Genomic DNA, 18,524 nt, shown 5'->3' with positions numbered 1-18,524 from the left:
CCTTCGGGGATCGGTGCTTCACCAGCCCTGACTTTGCTCTGTGCACTTGGCAGAATTATCCTGTGCGCTCACCCCGTGGCTTGGCCTGTGCTGCCCCCTGCTGGCACCCGGCAGTGTGTGCAACCGGGAGAGAACCCAGGAGTCCTGGCTCCCAGCCCTCCCTGCTCTAACCACCAGACCCCACTCCCCTCCCAGAGCCAGGGAGAGAACCCAGGAGTCCTGGCTCCGAGCCCTCCCTGCTCTAACCACCAGACCCCACTCCCCTCCCAGAGCCAGGGAGAGAACCCAGGAGTCCTGGCTCCCATCCCCCCCTGCTCTAACCACTAGACCCCACTCCCCTCCCAGAGCCAGGGAGAGAACCCAGGAGTCCTGGCTCCTGCACTCCCTGTTGCCCCAGCTCAAGCCGCAGGCACCGGCCCCTGGATTTTCGGGCTGAAAGAACCAAACTGCTGCTGTTGCAAAACCCGTTACTGAAGAGCTTTAATTGTGACAGTGTCTGTCTCCCCCGGCCCCGGCCTGCCCCCGCCCCACAGGCCCCCGCGCCAGGCCAGCTCCAGCGGGGGGGCCCTTCCCCTGAGCGGCTGCTTCCCGGTGCAGCCCTGGGCCTCTGGAACGCTTCCCGCCCTGGGGGCCCGGAGGCTCAGAGCCCAGGCCAGAGATCCAGCGGGGGCCGGGGCAGAGTCTGGGCAGCCCCTCCCACTCCCCAGCTGCTCCCCGGCACCTCTCCTGGCTCTGGGCTGCCCCTGGGAGGCAGAGACGTGGGGCTCACACAGCCCATGGGGGGTGCCTCAGCCCTGGGGAGAAGGGGGCAGGGATCGCGGTCTGGACTGGATCACAGGCCAGGAGCGACCTGGGGAAAGCGAACAGGGGGAAGGCCCTTGCGGGGACACGTCCTGAGCCCACGAGGGGAAGGATCCCAGGTCACAGACTAGGAGTCTGGGTTACTGCACAGGAGTTGGGTCCTGCCCCCAATCAGGGTGCCAGGCTGGGGGGGGGAGGGGGTTGGGGGGGACAGGGGACCCCCTACTGCGCCTCCATCTCCTCCGCCTCCTCGGACTCCTCGCCGTCGAAGTAACGCTCCTCCTCGTCCCGCGACACAATGTCCAGGTTGTCGAACTCCGGGTTCTCGTCCACCTCGCTGAGAGAAAATGAGTCCAGAGCTGTGACCTCAGGGACAGAACCCAGGTGTCCTGGCTCCCAGCCCCCCTGCTCTGACCCCTACACCCCACTCCCCTCTCAGAGCCAGGGACAGAACCCAGGTGTCCTGGCTCCCAGCGCCCCACCCGCCTGCTCTAATCACTAGACCTCTCTCCCTTCCAGAGCTGGAACAGATTGCCCCACCCCCGCCAGCCCCTCTTCTGCTGTCCCCCCCCGGGGCAGTGACCCAGCGAGCGACGCCCAGCGCCCGCCCCCCTCACCTGTAATCGAAGTCACCGTCCTTGCCATCCAGGAAGCGCTGGTGCATGCGGCTGGTGAACTCCTCACGCAGGAAGGCCTTCTCCTCCGTGTCGGGGACCCAGGCGTCTGAGCCGAGCTGGACTCCTCGCCTGGCAGGGAGAGAGGGGAAGGGCACGATCGGCAAGGAGGGGACGGATACCAGCCACAAAGACAGTAACGGGATGTCAGACCCCACTCCCCTCCCAGAGCTGGGGAGAGAACCCAGGAGTCCTGGCTCCCAACCCCCCGGCTATAACCACCAGACCCCCCTTCCCTCCGAGAGCCGGGGAGAGAACCCAGGAGTCCTGGCTCCCAACCCCCCCCTGCTCTAACCACTAGACCCCAGTCCCCTCCCCCAGCCAGACTACATACTGACCTTCGTCATCCTCCTCCTCCTCCTCCATGCAGGCTTCCTCCTGCTCCTGCTGTATGTGCAGCCGTAGCTGGAGCACCTGCTCCTGGTAGGAGTCGAGCAGGACGCCGGAGAGGGAGCAGGGGCCGGCCAGTGCCTGGCTGCCCAGGGCCAGCAGCTCCTCGTCGCTCAGGTACTGCCCGATGTACTGCTCGTACAGCAGGGGCTCCCGCGCCCGCATCTGCTCGTCGCTGAAATACTCTCCCCCTGCGAAGAAGAGAGAGCGTGGGGGGGGGGCCTGGAGCCACGGGACGGGGGGCTTCTGGGGCTCTCCAGGGCAGATGCAGCTCCCACTCCCCTCCTGGAACCCAGGAGTCCTGGTTTCCAGCCCCCCGATCTACCCACTTGCTCCCCCGCCCAGAGCTGGGGATAGAACCCAGGAGTCCTGGCTCCCAAGGGCCCAGCTCTAACCACTAGCCCCCACTCCCCTCCCAGAGCCGGGGATAGAACCCAGGAGTCTGGCCTCCCAGCCCCCCTGCTGTAACCCACCAGCCCCCACTCCCCTCCCAGAGCCGGGGAGAGAACCCAGGAGTCCTGGCTCCCAGCCCCCCTGCTGTAACCACCAGACCCCACTCCCCTCCCAGAGCTGGGGATAGAACCCAGGAGTCTGGCCTCCCAGCCCCCCTGCTGTAACCACCAGACCCCACTGTTCAGCCTGCAGAGACCCCCCCCACGGGCACGGCTGCTGTCTCTGACCCACTCCGTCCTTAGCCTCTGCCATGGCAGCCTGTGCGGGGGGCACCTGGCACCAGCTGGGGCTGACTGACATGGCCACGCCGTGCTAGAGCCGCCTCCAGCCAGGGCACCCAGCGGGCACCAACCTGCCCTCCCTGCAGCACAGCGCCCGCTAGCGCTGCCTTGGGGCATCGGAGTCAGCACTGACCCCCTGCTGGTCCGTGCCCTGTAGCCTCAGGACCAGGGTGCCACCGACTGTGAGAGCAGGCCCCCACCCCCAGCGCGGGGAGGGGCAGGGCTTGGCGGCCTCGTACCTTTGATGAGCTGCTGCAGGGCGGCGTACCTCTTGTTGCGCACCCGCGTGTGGCCGGCCTTGCCGCGGGCGGCCCGGCGCACCTCGTCGCAGTAGAAGCGCACTTCGTAGCGGGCGGCCAGGTGGGCGAAGCAGCCCAGGTGCTCGACACGCAGGGCCCGCCGGAAGCGCTCCAGGAAGACCACGGGCTTGTCCCGGTACAGCGCCCGCAGGATGGCCAGCTTCTCCTCCGCCGTCAAATCCGGCTCGTCCTTCTGCTGGCTGCGCACCGGCAGCGGGCTGTTGGCCACGGCTGTCAGCATGGCCAGCAGGGCCCTCTCGCCCACCTCAGGGGGGCCCGCTGGCTCCTGGGCCCCGGCCTCCTTCTGAGCCAAACCCGCAGCGTGGGTGGGCTCCGGCATCCCTCTCCCCCACTGGGACGGGCGCTGCAGCTGTTCACCGAGCCCACTGTGGTGCGGTGAATGGTCACCTAGGGCTGGCGTCGCCTGCATCCGTTCCCCGCCATGCGACGGGTGCCGGGGCGGGGTGGTGACCCCAGTGTTCTTTGGGGACCGGTCCTGTGGGGCTGGGCTCTCCAGCATCTCCTCTCCCCAGTGCGTCGCGTGCTGGGGCGGGTGGGTGGCCCCGCTGGCACTGGGGGGCCGGTCCCGTGGGGCTGGCCTGTCCAGCATCTCCTCCCCCCAGTGCCACGTCTGCCGAGGGGGTTCAGTGACCCCATTCCTCTTGGGGGGAACATCCCCTGGGACTGGTCTGTCCCGCATCTCCTCCCTGCAGTGCGTCGCATGCTGGGGCGGGTGGGTGGCCCCGCTGGCACTGGGGGGCCGGTCCCGTGGGGCTGGGCTCTCCAGCATCTCCTCTCCCCAGTGCCACGTCTGCCGAGGGGGTTCAGTGACCCCGTTCCTCTTGGGGGGCCGGTCCCGTGGGGCTGGGCTCTCCAGCATCTCCTCCCCGCAGTGCGTCGCGTGCTGGGGCAGGTCGGTGACCCCGCTGGCACTGGGAGGCCGGTCCCGTGGGGCTGGGCTCTCCAGCATCCCTTCCCCGCAGTGCGTCGCGTGCTGGGGCGGGTGGGTGGCCCCGCTGGCACTGGGGGGCCGGTCCTGTGGGGCTGGGCTCTCTGCCAACGACGGGGGAGGCGCAGCCTCCGGCTCCTGCTGCTCCCCGCTCTTCGGGGCGCCGGCGCTGCCTGCGGACGAGACCCGGATTAACGCTGGGCCAGTCGGGCTCCCCCAGGGGGGTCAGGGCTGACCTGGGGGGGGGGGCTGGGGGGGGCCCAGACTCCAGCCCGGCCTCTCAGGGGAATGGGGGGCTCCATGGGGGGCTCCATGGGGGGGGGGCTCCATGGGGGGGCAGGTGGGCCCCACAGACAGCCCCGCCCCTTGGAGTAACTGGGGGGCTTCCCATGGGGGGGGGACTGGGGGCCCCACATCCAGCCCCAGGGGGTCCCTCAGTCGGGGGGGGTCGCCACGGGGGCGGGGGGCGGAGACCCCCATCCAGCCCCGCCCCCAGAGTAACGGGGGGGGCAGGGCAGAGCTCAGCCCCCCCAGGCCGGAGCAGGGTCCCGGGGGGGCCCTTTGGCTGTGACACCCGCGCCCCGCTTCTCACCCGGCGGGGGCGGCCGCGCGCGGCCCCCCGCTTCCGCCTCCATCCCGCGCGCCGCGCCAGGCCAGGCCGGAACTTCCGGGTCGCAGGTCCGCGGCCAAAGGGTCCCCCCCGCGCGGGGGGGGGGGGGAAACGTGACCCGGGCACTTTAGTTCCGGGGCACGTCCGTTCCGCGGGGGGCGGGGAAGGGTCATTGTGTGTCAGTCAAAGGGGGGAGATTTGGGAGGGTGGGGAAGGGTCATTGTGTGTCAGTCAAAGGGGGGAGATGGGGGGGTGGGGAAGGGTTATTGTGTGTCAGTCAAAGGGGGGAGATTGGGGGGTGGGGAAGGGTTATTGTGTGTCAGTCAAAGGGGGGAGATGGGGGGGCGGGGAAGGGTTATTGTGTGTCAGTCAAAGGGGGGAGATTTGGGGGGGTGGGGAAGGGTCATTGTGTGTCAGTCAAAGGGGGGAGATTGGGGGGGGTGGGGAAGGGTCAGTGTGTGTCAGTCAAAGGGGGGAGATGGGGGGGCAGCCCCCCACCCCCACATCATCTGCCCAGGGCAGCTGTGGCTGCCGGGGGGCTCTCTACAGATAGAGGCAAATCCCGCTGCAGGGGGACTCGGCCCCAGGCCATGCAGGGATTTGATATTTGATGGGGGGGGGCTCCCCCAGCTCACAGCCCCCCCTGGACTAACGCCTGCCGCTGGCTGAAGGCCTGGCCAAGGGTAAATTAACCACCGGAACAACTTACCCAGGGGTCGTGGCTTTTCCATCAAGCCAGGATTGGTCCCCACCCAACGATCTGCTCCCATTCCAACAGGAATTAACACCCAGACGTTCTCAGGCTTGTTGTACAGGAGGTGAGACCATCGCAGTGGTCCCGGTCCGCTCAGGCTTTATAATCTGTGAAATCCCAGGGAAAATACACCTGCGGGGAGGAGGTGGCAGTACAAACTGCAGGAGAACCCAGCTGAAAACCCCATTTACAGCAGACTGGGCGGTAGCATGCATTCAATCAAGGGCTACTAGCTAAGATGGTCAGGGGGACAACCCCAGGCCCTGGCTGGTTATAAACCTCTGACTGCCAGGATCTAGGAGTGGACAACAGGGGATGGATCACTCAGGTGCCCTGTCCGTTCATTGCCTTTGGAGCATCTGGCACCGGTCATTATCGGAAGACAGGACCCTGGGCTAGATGGACCATGGGTCTGACCCAGTCTGGCTGTTATGTTCAGATGGAGATACTGCCGCACAGTGAAGTGAGCTGGTGGCCCCTCTGATTGTCGGAGGGAAGAGAGCAGGGGGAATCTATACTTTTTGGTGGACAGGTTACCCACAACAGGCTTTGCTGAGCAAGCAGGCTTCCCGTGAGATGCATGTTCTATTCCCCTTAAAGGTGACACAAGCTACCTCCAAGCTCTTATACCAGGCTTTTCACCTCAGTAGCTCTCTCTGTGCTTTACCAGGGAGGTAAGTGTCAAAACGCAGCTCCATTCTGAGACAGAGAGTGCATTGCACATTGCGCGAGGAGCAGGAGAGATTTTCACATCCAGGGCATCTTATCTGGCTAGTGCCTCCATCACATATTATGCTGGTTCGAATGATCCCACGGGCTCAGTTCCAGCTGTGCACACAAGGAACCTTCCCAGAAGACTTTGTCCTCCCCGTGTTTATAAACTTAACCCATTTAGCAAGAGCAGGGCTCACTGCAGCTTGGTCTGCCTCCCTCACCTCCCCCCCAGGAAGGGAGCTGTTTTAATAACAAGAGAGCCAGTGATCTATAAAGAAGAGAGGGGCTATAACTGCTGGCTAGTGGTGTAGGCTCGGAAGGAGCAGATCACTGCGAAAGGTCAATTTCACTGCACATCCCCACTACCAAAAAAATATTTCCATCAATAAAAATGTACAGCTAGGCAAGAAAGAAAAATGCTGCTTGAGAACTTAGAATCTGATTCAAGAAATTTACTTTGTATATTTTGACCATTTGTTTTAACGGTTATAAAGCGCTAACTGTCTGACCCTCCACGGCTCTCATTCAATAACTGTCTGACCCTCCCCCCAGCATTTCCCCACACAGTGAAAATCTACATCCCTAAAACCAGAAAAAAAGGCTTTAAAATAAACAGACGTCTGTGGAAATTATAAAAAACAAAAAATCCAATTCTGCCAAGTTTATAGACGCGCTAGGTTCCTTAAGGTACCTCCATGCAGGTCCTGTCCAATCCGTGATCTCGGCCTGGTCTTGGACATTTGGTGTGTCTAAGGAAATAATAAGGCTTTTTCTCCGTTCTACGAGTGTGAATCTGCACAGGGCCTGTCCCAGCCCCCAGCATGGGTACAAGCCTGTCCTGGTTTTACACACGCTGCCCGGCTCGAGGTCTGAATCTGTCTGATCTGGGGCTGCTCACAAGATCTTGGCAGAGCAGCTGTGCAACAAGCCCAGGCCTCACTCCGTTGTTGAGCTGCACAGTTTGGGTGGTCATTTACCCCAATGGCAAGAGGGCCAAGGGAAAACGGGGACGCTGCACTGGTATGTGACAAAACAACTAGGGTGGTGGTGAATTGAGCCTCTGGTGTCCAAAAGCACTAGGTGGGGCTTTTACTCAAGGATTTGAAAAGGGATGCAAGAAAATTTAAAATTCCTGGGCCACACCAACTGGGGATCTGGCCCCATATTTTAAGAGAGAGAGACCCTTACCTATTAAAAACAAGGACACTTAAAAATCTAGTTAACTTTCCCCTGTTTATGCCACTTAGTTTGCATTTCACTAAGCTAGGTAATGAACAGATGCGTCAAATTTCACATTAGTTTATAAACAAGCCAAGGAGATGGAGCTAATCCATTTCTCTCTTTTTGGGAAACACAGCCAGGAAAGGTGCCTTCTTGAAAAACAAACTTCCTTTAAAAAAGCTTTTTCCGAAACTCTCCCTGGATATCTCTCTGAGTGACATTACGGTTTTGTAAAAAGCGGTTTTGAAAAGACACTTTTCATGCATAAATCGGCTGAAGTGTTCTTCTGATTGAAGTTTAGATGGTTTAGCAGCAGCTTGTACACAAGAGCTTTGGCAGACAGATAATGGGATCCATTAGCTAGATACTGCCTGCTATTTTCCATAAAGTGGAGGCTTAGGATGGGACATGTTAACGATCAAACAGATTTTTTTTTTTTTAAACCCCCGGAGGATTTATGAAAGGGGGAAAAGAAAAACACCAAGACATTAAAGTTCAATATTCACTCTTTCTCCAAATACAAAAAGCTGTTACAATTCAACTCAAAACAAAGCATGTGCAAAGTGACAGAAACTTAGACATTGTATAAAAAGTTACACATTTAAGATGGTTTCTTTTATTTCTCACCTGGATTGAGCAAAGAAATTGTTATCTTGATGAAATATTAACAGCTGCTGACCCACGGTAAAAAGTTACATAAAATCTAAAAAAAAGCATAATTACCATAAAACAGCCATCTCCCCTCCCTCTTTTTTTATTTTAAAAACGTTTTGCAGAATAGATGAATATAACACCTCCAGGAGAGATTGACATTGAACTGCAGTGAAGTCTTGGAAGTTCTCACTAGCACGATTGTGTAGCGTAGGGGAGAAGGGAGAAGGCTATCGGGGCCAGAGCTGGCCCTTTGCTACTGTAGATTTTAGACAAGGAGAGTCCTGGCCTGGGAGTACAGTACCTAGAACAGGGGAGCTGGTTAAGATCCTACCATTTTCAGAGTCAAAAAATAGAAAGGAGATGGTTTTAAACACATGGAGAGAAATAATGCAACTTTCTTATAGGGTAGGAAGAAGGGAGCATGCCATTGTCTGTCGAGAGTGTACAAGGAAACGCATTCATCGTCAAAACTACAGAGAGAAAACAAGGGGCGGAGGTCCCACTTCCCTTGCCTGTTTCCAAAGATGATCAGGAACCGCTCTGACGGAGCCGCTGAGTGAAACGCGGAGGTTTCCCGAGGGGCTGCAGGCTGCTCCCAGAGAAAGACGCGGGGGTGTGATCTCCTTAGCTCCTGCTGGCCTTCACTGAGCGCTGGAGCCTCCCTGGGAGCTGCCGGAATAGCTCCCGTAGTCGTAGCTGCCGTAATATGGAGGCCACTGGCTCTGGTTCTGATAGTACTGGCTCCACTGCTGGGCGTACTGGGGGGAGACGACAGGGTTAGCGCTGGGCAGTGTGCCGGCGAGGCAGGCAGACCCTTAATGCCAGGAATCAGGCCGTTTGTACTGGGGATTTACCCAGTTCAGACACCTGTGCAAACCCACAAGACCAGGGTTTTCACGACTCTACCTCGTCAGGGCGTGGCCCAGTGGTTAGAGCCCTGACGGTGAGACCTCCACTGGCCTGCTGGGTGACCGTCAGCAAGTCCCTTCCCTTGGTTAACATCTTACCTCTGCTAGCCATGGGGACAGCCAGACTGACTTCCTTCAGCCAGGGCTTTGAGCTAGAGAAGAGCTGTTCTTATTCTCCTGCTGCATGCACTATGCGACATGACTAACTTGTGTTGCGTGTCGGTCTCTCCCCATCTCCCCAGGGGGAAGCGGGTAGTGGAGCGTTTTGACAGGGACTTACTACACATCTGCGTTGCTGTCTTTATATGGGAGAGGTAGGTCGGAGAAGCGTGCTCGGCACTGGGAGTGGAAGGTTTGATCCTTAGTCCTGGGGGCGTTTGTTCCCCAGTTTGGGAAAGCACCAAGGATGGACGCTCTGTCTTTTGCACCGAAGGGCTCACCCTGATGGCAGAGCCCCGCGCTGCGCCCAAGGGGGGGCGTCGCTGACCAACCTCTTCACCTGGAGCTGCAGGCTCTGAGATGCCCTGTGCCCAGGAGAGGTGCTCTGCAGATCTGGCATCCGCAGCACCGGCCTTTGAGACTCGCACTCCCTCGGGGCACGCATAGGGCTGTAAGCCCAGAGGGACCTGGCCTTTGGGTGCCGCTGCAGTACACCACTTCACAGCAACGAACCCTTTGTCAGCCTGGCCATCCCCTTGTAAGGTGGGATTTGTAGGGGTGCTGCTTAGCCCTGCCCAGGAGTGGGGTAAAGTCCATCGAGTCAACGAGCACCTTCGCCCGTCCACGGCGAGCATAGGCCACGGCCCTCAGGACTAACCTCTCTGGGGCAGACCCCTTTGGGTTTGGATTATCTTCTGTAAAGTACCATTAACACGCACCCGCTCTAAATGACTAGCCAGAGCACCAGGGCATCTCGCACGGATCCTCAGGCACCAGGAAGGCGTTTGGGAAGCCGACAGATCAGTACCGACGCTGATTTCTACAATCGGCTTTGAGACTGATTTACAGCCTAGGACAACGGCTGCTGGAAGTCACCTGCCCGAGCTCTCCCAGGGATACCACAAACACTGCACTAATCCTCAACTTCTCCGCTAGCAGCAAGGAGGCGAAGAGAAGTTCTACAACTGGCCCCAGCTCACAGCACATCAGCCAGAGCCAGGGTGAAACATGGAAACTTCCTTCCCCCAGTCCTATGCGTGGGCCACTCCTCCATCCCTACAAGCATCCATTTGTCCTACAGTCAGATACACCATTAGCTTACCCTCCGGCCAGGTCATCGCTTGACCGAGAGCCCGTCTCCCGCTTACCTGTTGGTATTGGTTGTAGTTCTGCTGATTGTAGGTCTGTGCTGTCGGCGGTGGAGGCTGGGTGTAGCTTTGGCTATAACCACTGTAGCTTCCATAGTTGTAGTTGGGAGTGTACCCTCCTCCTTGGGTGTAGCTCGCCTGGGTGTAGGGCTGGGGGTAACTTGGCTGTAATGAAAGGGACAGGATTGTTACTGTGCGGCATGGTTCATTGACAACCATTCCTAAAGGGAATGGGTCAACTGCTGAGCTGCCCCGGGGGGAACAGGCATGAAACATTCCCCCCGGGCAGGCTCAGGGTGACCCCAGCATGCGCCGCCTCTCTTAGTAGGGACCGCGGCGTTCACGGCCGCCCGCTGGAGAAGCCAGGGAAGAGAGAGCAGAACCAGCCAAGAAAGGAAAAATGTCAATTTCACTTCAGGGGGAAAAGTGAAAAATTCAGATGAAATCCAGAAGGGGCCGTCCTGATAACTGCGTCCCACCATGCATTCCTGTCCAGCCTGACAATTCTAGGATTCACACAGGCCAGCCAATCCCCCCCCCGCCCACAACTTGTCTGACTTCTGACGTTTCAAAATGAAAAGAGTTTTCACTTTTTCGGGGTGCTCCCCCCATTGAAAAAAACCTTCCTTTTTAGCCCCCCGGGGAAAAGGGGGAAAAGCAAGAGAAGGCAGGGGAGCACGTCACATGCTGCTTCAGCAACTAGAAAAACGTGGGGGAAAAGTTGACTTCTCCGAGATAGTCCCAAAGCTGTTTTGGGGGGGGAGAGACGACACACGGGACAAGATGGAAACGTTTGCTCTGGAGGCTCTATAGAAAGGGGGCGGGAGGCGGGTTCTTCGGGGTGGCCTGGGCACATTCCCGCTCCTGGGATGCGCCACCTCCAAGAACTCTGGCCAGCCGAACCAGAGCAGCGGCCTGTTTCCAAGCACTCCCCCCCAAGCCTGCTCCACCGCACGCACGATCCTTCCTGGGGAGCGGCTGAGAGACAGCAACAAGCCAGCCACGACCAACGTCAGCCAGGCGGGCGGGAGGTGACCAGCCCCTGGGACAGCCCTCGACGGGGTCCCTACCTGCTGCTGCTGACTGTAGCTGCTGGGGGTGCTGGTGGTGGTGGGGGGTGTGCTGGTGGGGGGTTTGTAGCTACTTTGGTTGCGAGCGGGGCTGTAGCTGCTCTGCGGCTGGGTGTTCCGGCTGTAGCTGCCCCGGGGGCTGGAGGTGTTGTCTCTGGTGCCGCTTGTCCAGCGATTCTGGGTGTAGCTGCCCCGGTTGAAGCCTAGCAGAGAAAGCAGGGGCTGTCAACAGGAGTCACCCCTACACCCAAGATAAATCCTTGGGGCTGTTTACGCGACTGGGTCCAGCACCCGAAAACCACCCCGGACGGCAGTTCTTCAAAGGCAGCGCAGCCCACTCTCCCCGAGGAGTGAGGATCAGACCCTCTCGCACCTAAAGGTGGGCTGGGGGGCTGCAGAGACACCCACCGAGACTGTCTCCCCGCCCCGGTCTCAGCAGAGATCCCCACAGAGACTGTCCCCCCTGCATTCTACTGGTGGGGTTGCAAAGATCCTGACCAAGCCTGCCTACCCCTCCACAGGGCATGGCGCTGCACAGACAGACCCGAGTTTAGTCTCACTAGACAAGGGGGTGTGTGAAAGCACCCGCACCCCTTGCTGCGCAGATGGGACATGGGCCCCTAAGCCCCGCGGGCACCTCGCAGACCCCACCCTCCGAGCGCTGCCCGGGGGCACACAGGCGCTCTGCGGCAGAGGTGGGAACCACGCTCAGCTCTCATAGCACAGGACCCGCCCCCGCCCACCGCGTCAGCCTAGCTCCGTGCTCAGTCCTCCCCCGCCAACAGCTCTGACCCTGGGAGGGGCACAGGGGAGACTCTACCTCCTCCTCCTCCGCTGCTGCTGCCGCCACCTCCTCCGCTGCCCCCTCCCCCGCCGCCCCGGAAGCCGCCTCCGCTGCCCCCTCGGTTCTGGAAGCCGCCACGACTGCCTCCTTGCGGGCTGCCGCCACCCCCGCGGCTGTCGAAGCGCTGGAAGCCGCCACCGCGGCCCCGGAAGCCACCACCGCCGCCGCCCCGGTTGTCGAAGCGTTTCTCCGGCGGGGGCCCGGCTTTCTTGCCCTCCTCGTTGTACTGCTTCACCAGCGTCTCCGCCTCGTCCCGCTGCAGCTCGATGTAGATCACCGCGTCCAGGAAGTCGCCAGCCTCCGGCAGCGTGAAGTTGGCTGGATCGCAGGCCCGGCGAGAGGAGAAAACAAGAGACGTGAGCTAGCTCGCAGCAGCCTGGCAGGGGGACAAAGGCTGCTCAGCCTTGCGCCACGGCATCGGACCACCAGAAAGGAGGCGACGGATCGGAAGGCAAAAGTAAACAGGAAGGGAAGAGACAACATAAACTACGAAAATGATGTATGCATGATGTCATCCCCGCCTCAGCCAATGACAGGGGGGCCACACACTCCCGTCTCCACTGCATCCAAGTACCAGTCACCTCTCCTGCCTCCTTGTGTCCAGCTGCCAGAAATGCAGCCACAGGGGAACCAGACGGTCACTTTCATCTGGACAGAATCATGAAACAACCCCGAGCCTTGCTCTGATTATTGGTTTCTGGGAGGATAACATGAAAGATACATAACATTTTCCCCACTGGAAAAAAGTCAGCTTGGGTTTATAGCATCTCTTGTTAAGGACAGAGGAGAAGCATGGGGGAAGAGATGGAAGACGACAAGTGAGACGAAAGGAAGGGAGGACAAAAGATCAATCTCAGGGTCAGCGTATGAAACCAAAAATAACTCTCTCTCCAGCTCTTAAACAACACAACAGGTGTTTTGGCCGCGTGTGGTTTGTGGATCAGTTTGTTCATTTCTAGGATCCTACCTTTCATTTCTAACACTGCATGATCTGGCACATCCTTCCCCTCCTCATCAGTGCGCTTTATTGTTCGATCTTTTAAATCCTCATCCGTGGGACAAATTACAATAGCCTTGCGTTGGAAACCTTCAAAAGGACGCATTTTTCGTCTCTGGGCAGATCCATAAACATTTGTCTAGCAATGGTAACAAAGAAGAGGCAAAAACCGTTCATTATTTGGCGTTCTCTTTTCCAACAGAGCATTGTGGCCTGCAATGGTGAAAGACGACATGGTGCCCCCGCCCCCGCGCATTTAGATGGTTGTGAAGTACCCTGGACAGCTAACCTACCTTTTTAGGCGCAGAAGCCGGGGGGGGGGGAAATGTTAGAACACCCACCATTTGGTACTTTTTGCAATTCAAATGAGATCTTTCATTGCTTCGCTCCCTCCCAAGAGAGAACCATGAAGAGGAGGGTTTGTGCTTTGCTTTCTTTAGAAATAAGTGAGTGATTTACACTTTAAGTGGGAAGCCAGACAGGTTAAATGCAAACCTGCATGGGTCAAGAAGTGTAATTGGCTTAATTTGTAGCCAGGGAGAATCAGGTTAGATATTAGGGAAAACTTTCTAACTCGAAGGATAATTTAGGCCTGGAACAGGTGACCTAGGGAGCTTGTGGAATCCCCGTCACTGGAGGTGTTTTAAAGAAGTGGTTAGAAAAACATCCGTCAAGGATGGTCTAAGGTTTGCTTAATCCTACATCAGCCAGGGACGGGGGATGGATTCTTGAGATCCCTTCCAGCCCCATGTTTCTTTTATTCTTAATTAATTATTAATGGAGCTATCCTATCTCTTAGAGCTGGAAGGGACCTCGAAAGGTCATTGAGTCCAGCCCCCTGCCTTCACTAGCAGGACCTAGTTTTTGCCCCAGATCCCTAAGTGTCCCCCTCAAGGATTGAACTCACAACCATCTAACTCACCTGGCCAGTAAAGTTAAGGGGAGCAACTAATTGGTAACAACAAAACGGAGTGTGTTTGTGTGTGTGTGTGTGTGAGTGTAAGTGTAATATATTATATGCATATAATACAGTGTTAATGAATACATGTATTACTAATAAATGTGGCGTTCTGCCTTATTCCCCCTAAAAAATCCTGTGCAGTACTTTAAGTACAACATTTTGGTGGAGAATGCGAAAGGGGGAGCAAGCATAGAATCCACAGTTATTATAAAACTGGTGTGCACACCGCCAGCTTTAGCAAGCCTGGCACTAGAGGAAAAAGAGTGTAAACTTTCAGTTAATTAACCAAACTCTAAAGGATATAGGAGTTTAGGTTTAAATTGTGTTATAGAGGTACATACACCCTCAGACGTACGAAGACTGAGCTAAAGAGGAGAACTTAGTGTTTCTCACTCTGATCCGGGGAAGGATTTGTACAGTTGGTGTATGAACCCTCGGTGGTAGCAGACCGAGTAATACAGAGGGAGACTTAGCGTCTCTCCCTCTGGCCCAAAGTGGGTTAAAAACATAAGTTACAGATCTTGTTCTGTTAAACCAAACTCTAAAGAATATAGGAGTTTGGGCAGTGTAGTGTGGTTTATGTTTGTTTTGTTTTGTGATAATTTCACAATTTAAAAAAAAAATGTTTAAGAAACGGAACCAGGAAGGGTGGGGGCTAGTTGAAAAGCCCACCCTCCTTGCTAAATTAGTAGTGAAACAAGGCTTGTGCCCATGGAAAAAAACTGTTTATGGAAAAAGCAGGGTCGGGCCCAGGCAAGCAACAAATAGAAAAACTGAAAAACAGGTTGGGTACAAAAAGTTAATACAGCACTCTCAAATCTTACAGCAGCAGTAATATCAGAAGAAGAAACATTTAGGACCCCAGAAGGGGGCAGACCTTTGGAACCCCTCTGAAGATTGGGAAGGGGGATATTTGGGATATTTGGGTAAATTCCTCCTCCCAGGGCCAAAATGCCGTTAAAACAGTTAACAACAGTGCCTGCTTCTGCCTCAGATCTCCAGGCCATGGCAAAATGGCTGGAAATTTTAAAACAAAATTTTTTTTCTAGATGGAGTGTTAACGCCCTTTTACTAAAAAAAAGGGAGGATTTACACTCTCAAAAAATGCACCACTTAATTAGCATTTGTGCAGCCCCAAGTACCAAACACACTGTGGCAGAGACCAAGCAGGTTCTGCCAGGGTGAAAGCACTGTGCTAATTTGTTTCCAAGCTTCTATCTTTCAGGCTCTGAACCAGAACATCAGGAGAGCTGGTACCAGTTGAAAAGTTATAAAATACCATGGTTATAGTGTCATGACAAAGTCTGTGTTCAGTGTTCTGTGTTGCATGTTCTGTGTTTGTCTCTAGTGGTGTCCTGTGCTAGCATTGGGTCCAGAAAAAGAGGGGATACTACACTAGACAGGGCAAATGTCTTTTCCTCTCTCTACTTCCCCCATGTCCATCCAATTTATCAATCACCACTTGTGTCCAAAGGACTTTGGTCCCCAATGCATCAGGTTTATTTTTTGTTAGGTTCTCTAATAGTCATTTTGTTGTTCATTTTTGTTATTAATACATTTGTATTGTTAGTTACATTTGCTTGTATTATTAATTCCACACTTTCCTCTATGCACTCTGGTTCTACTTCCCCAAGCCCTAAAGGGTAGTTCTTGGGCCCCCATAACCTGTAAAACCTTGGCCCACAATTGTAGGGCACCATCTTTCAGGTCCCCAAAAACCTCTAAAAACAACTGTTAAAAATAGGAAATTCTACAACATTTTAGCAACTAAATGTTAGTTTAAGTCCAAATCAGCTTAACCTTGCATAACAACTGTGATACTCCTACAAAATCTTATTTGTTGTGTGTGCTTAAGAAGGTCCTGACCTCAGTGACTTTTATTGTTTGATGGCTATTGCAGCATCAAACTTGGGCCTCATTTTGTTTGTCAATGTACCCAATTATTGGAATGGTAATGGTTTTGTTGTATTTCCAATTATTATAATTATAATTGTTTGCATTTGTGTTTATGTTATATCTGGGGTTTAGTCAATTGTAATGGTTTTAGTTATATTCACCTGGTTATAATTGTTTGGTTTGTTTGCAACAAATACAAAAGATTTATATGGTGACCACTCAAGAATTGTTCTTGAGAGGTCAAAAGGGGGACAATGTAGATCAATCTCTGATAATTTTCATATGACTTTACATTGTGCCTCTTCATATAACCTTGTGGTGGGTCTACCCACGTGTGACCTCTGTTTTCATGGGACTTTGTATCAAAGCCTCATTTAGAAACTTTGCATTGCCCTTGGTATAATATTATAGCCCCTAAGGATAGAATAAAATAGAAGAAAAATTTCTTTTTGCTACCCTGTTTCCCCGAAAATAAGACAGTGTCTTATATTAATTTTTGCTCCCAAAGATGCGCTAGGTCTTATTTTCAGGGGATGTCTTATTTTTCAGAAATGAAAAATGCCTTATTATCGGTGGATGCCTTATTATCGGGGAGGTCTTATTATCGGGGGGATGCCTTATATTACAACGAGAGGCAAAACTGTAAGTAGGCCTTATTTTCGGAGGATGTCTTATTTTCGGGGAAACAGGGTAGCAGTAGAACAAGAGCTCCCCCCCCACCCTTAATCAATTGCCCTGTTGAATGAATGAGGTGTGGATGAGCAAGGCATGGAAGGCAGCACCTCCAGACAGCCTCAACTGTTGGAGAGGGGCTGGGAGCCAGAGCCAAGGACAATAAAATGTGTCAAGTGGGCTCATTAAAGCCAAGCAGACATACCCACGGGGGTTAGAAGCAAGCACCTTCTTTTGAAAACACCCTCTTTGCAGCATTGGAACAACACTCAAAAAAAAGCAGCACAAAGAACCAATAAACACAGACACAAAGTTTAAATCTGGTATAAATTTGCATAAAAGAAAAGCTGCTATAAAAGTGAGGTGTCTTGCAAAGAACCCCGGGTCTCATCTTGTCAACATGGGAGCATCGATCCGGATCGGCAAAAGCCCGGCTCCACCCCCTCCCACATCTAACTCACCTGGCCAGTAAAGTTAAGGGAAGCAACTAATTGGTAACAACAAAACGAAGTGTGTTTGTGTGTGTGTGTAAGTGTAAGTGTAATATATTATATGCATATAATACAGTATTAGTAAATACATGTATTACTAATAAATGTGGCGTTCTGCCTTATTCCCCCTAAAAAAATCCGGTGCAGTACTTTAAGTACAACAGAATTCAATGGGCCACGTTGTTTTCTCAGAGCCAGTCTGGAACCACGGTGCAGTGTGCTAACCAAGGCATGGGGCCATAATTACGCAGCGAGGCGCCCACGACACTTTCAGCAAGATACACAATGCCCTTTGGGACTGAAAAGCACAAAACGTCCCAAAACAACAGCGCAATTTTGTGGGGGGACCTTTACCAGTTCCAGACCATTGTGGTTGTTGTATATGGCAAACTGATGCAACTCTCAGCCGTTTAGCAAGTAGGGCACCTTCAAAAGTTAACAGCCAGGGCTTCTCAGCTACTGCAAGACATCCCGGAAGTTTTACAGACAGAACACAGCAAATAGAGATCATGGCAGCTTTCCTGAATCCTCGGTCATTAAAGGTTTTAAAAAAATATTAAACTCTCATCTACATGATAGATACACAGTCAATTTGTAAACGCATTTCTGCAAAGGAGTTTGCCTTGAAGCACAGCAGCTTACATGAAATCATAGCCTCCGTACAGAAACGTGTAGCAGCTTACTGAAAGACGTTTATATGGACAATCTTTTGGGCTTTGTTCTTCAGGTACAAGAAGGTCAGAAACCATCTCTTTGCAGTTTTACAGTTCAAACAGAACAGTCACTAACACTTCATCTTATTTAAACCTCGCAGAAAGCTACAACTCAAGAGAACCCATGAGAAAACAGACGGACAAAGCCCGAGAAGCATATGCCAAACATAGAGTTGCCTAAAGAGAAAAAGATCTTGGCCCATAACAGAGTTCACAGACTACGCTGTTACAGTCTAACTCCACACTGAGCTGCCTAAACATTTTAGAATCAATAGCAGCTGAGGAAAAATATTCTCTCTCTCTATCAAGAAAGCAGCCAGCTGTATTGGAAACATGCTTAAACCTCTAACGCAACAGCAACCTCTCGCTGCATTCACCTCTGTGTCATACTAAAACCAGCAGGAGCTAAATCCAAACCTTCCAGACACCCACGCGCTCACAACTCTCCAGCCCCAAGTGGGGAAGACACTTCCTCACGCCACATACGATCTACAGTTTGCCTGGCACCCAGATCTCACTTGTAGGCTCAAGGCAAATGTAATCCATACTGTACAAGGAAAGTACCAGGGTGCGGAATTTTAGACAGATGAAGCAAAGAAAGATCTCATTTGTGCACTTTTAGGCCAAATTGGGTATTCGTTAGTTTTTTTAACTCCTCAGACACTTATCCTACATTTCAGGGTTATTGTTCAGGTTCGGGGTTCAATATACAGAACTGACGGACGCGTGCGGGTCAGTTACACGTATGCCCTAGTTAACTAAACCGAGTGCTGCCATCAAATGCGGCTAGCGCCGATGTGTCTTAATAAAGGGAAGACGCTAAATGCTATCAACAGCCTCTGATCTCTGCGACAACTGCATCAGC

At 54.3% G+C, this 18,524-nt stretch overlaps 2 protein-coding genes across 2 annotated transcripts in view; both read right to left on the bottom strand.

Moving 5' to 3' along the window:
- Nucleotides 1–453: 453 nt before the first annotated feature.
- CCDC97 (coiled-coil domain containing 97) lies at nucleotides 454–4,571 on the bottom strand. Its single transcript, XM_065570818.1, is given in 6 exon segments — nucleotides 454–1,138; nucleotides 1,419–1,530; nucleotides 1,533–1,547; nucleotides 1,814–2,056; nucleotides 2,839–4,020; nucleotides 4,440–4,571. Coding segments are annotated over 6 exon segments (1,710 nt in total). The 5' UTR covers nucleotides 4,483–4,571; the 3' UTR covers nucleotides 454–1,023.
- Nucleotides 4,572–7,634: 3,063 nt separating this feature from the next.
- The window catches only part of HNRNPUL1 (heterogeneous nuclear ribonucleoprotein U like 1), a 28,005-nt gene continuing 17,115 nt past the window's right edge, over nucleotides 7,635–18,524 (bottom strand). Inside the window, exons 11-15 of the mRNA XM_024114188.3 lie at nucleotides 12,897–13,065; nucleotides 11,906–12,247; nucleotides 11,086–11,288; nucleotides 10,016–10,180; nucleotides 7,635–8,558 (exon numbers count right to left, since the gene is read on the bottom strand). Of these exons, the coding sequence (XP_023969956.3) occupies nucleotides 8,442–8,558; nucleotides 10,016–10,180; nucleotides 11,086–11,288; nucleotides 11,906–12,247; nucleotides 12,897–13,065 (996 nt within the window). The 3' untranslated portion in view covers nucleotides 7,635–8,441. The remainder of the gene's footprint in view (nucleotides 8,559–10,015; nucleotides 10,181–11,085; nucleotides 11,289–11,905; nucleotides 12,248–12,896; nucleotides 13,066–18,524) is intronic.

The sequence above is a fragment of the Chrysemys picta genome, chromosome 17 (genome assembly GCF_011386835.1).
Source record: "Chrysemys picta bellii isolate R12L10 chromosome 17, ASM1138683v2, whole genome shotgun sequence".
NCBI classification, from domain to species: Eukaryota; Metazoa; Chordata; order Testudines; family Emydidae; genus Chrysemys; species Chrysemys picta.
This window is presented reverse-complemented; position numbering and strand designations above follow the sequence as displayed.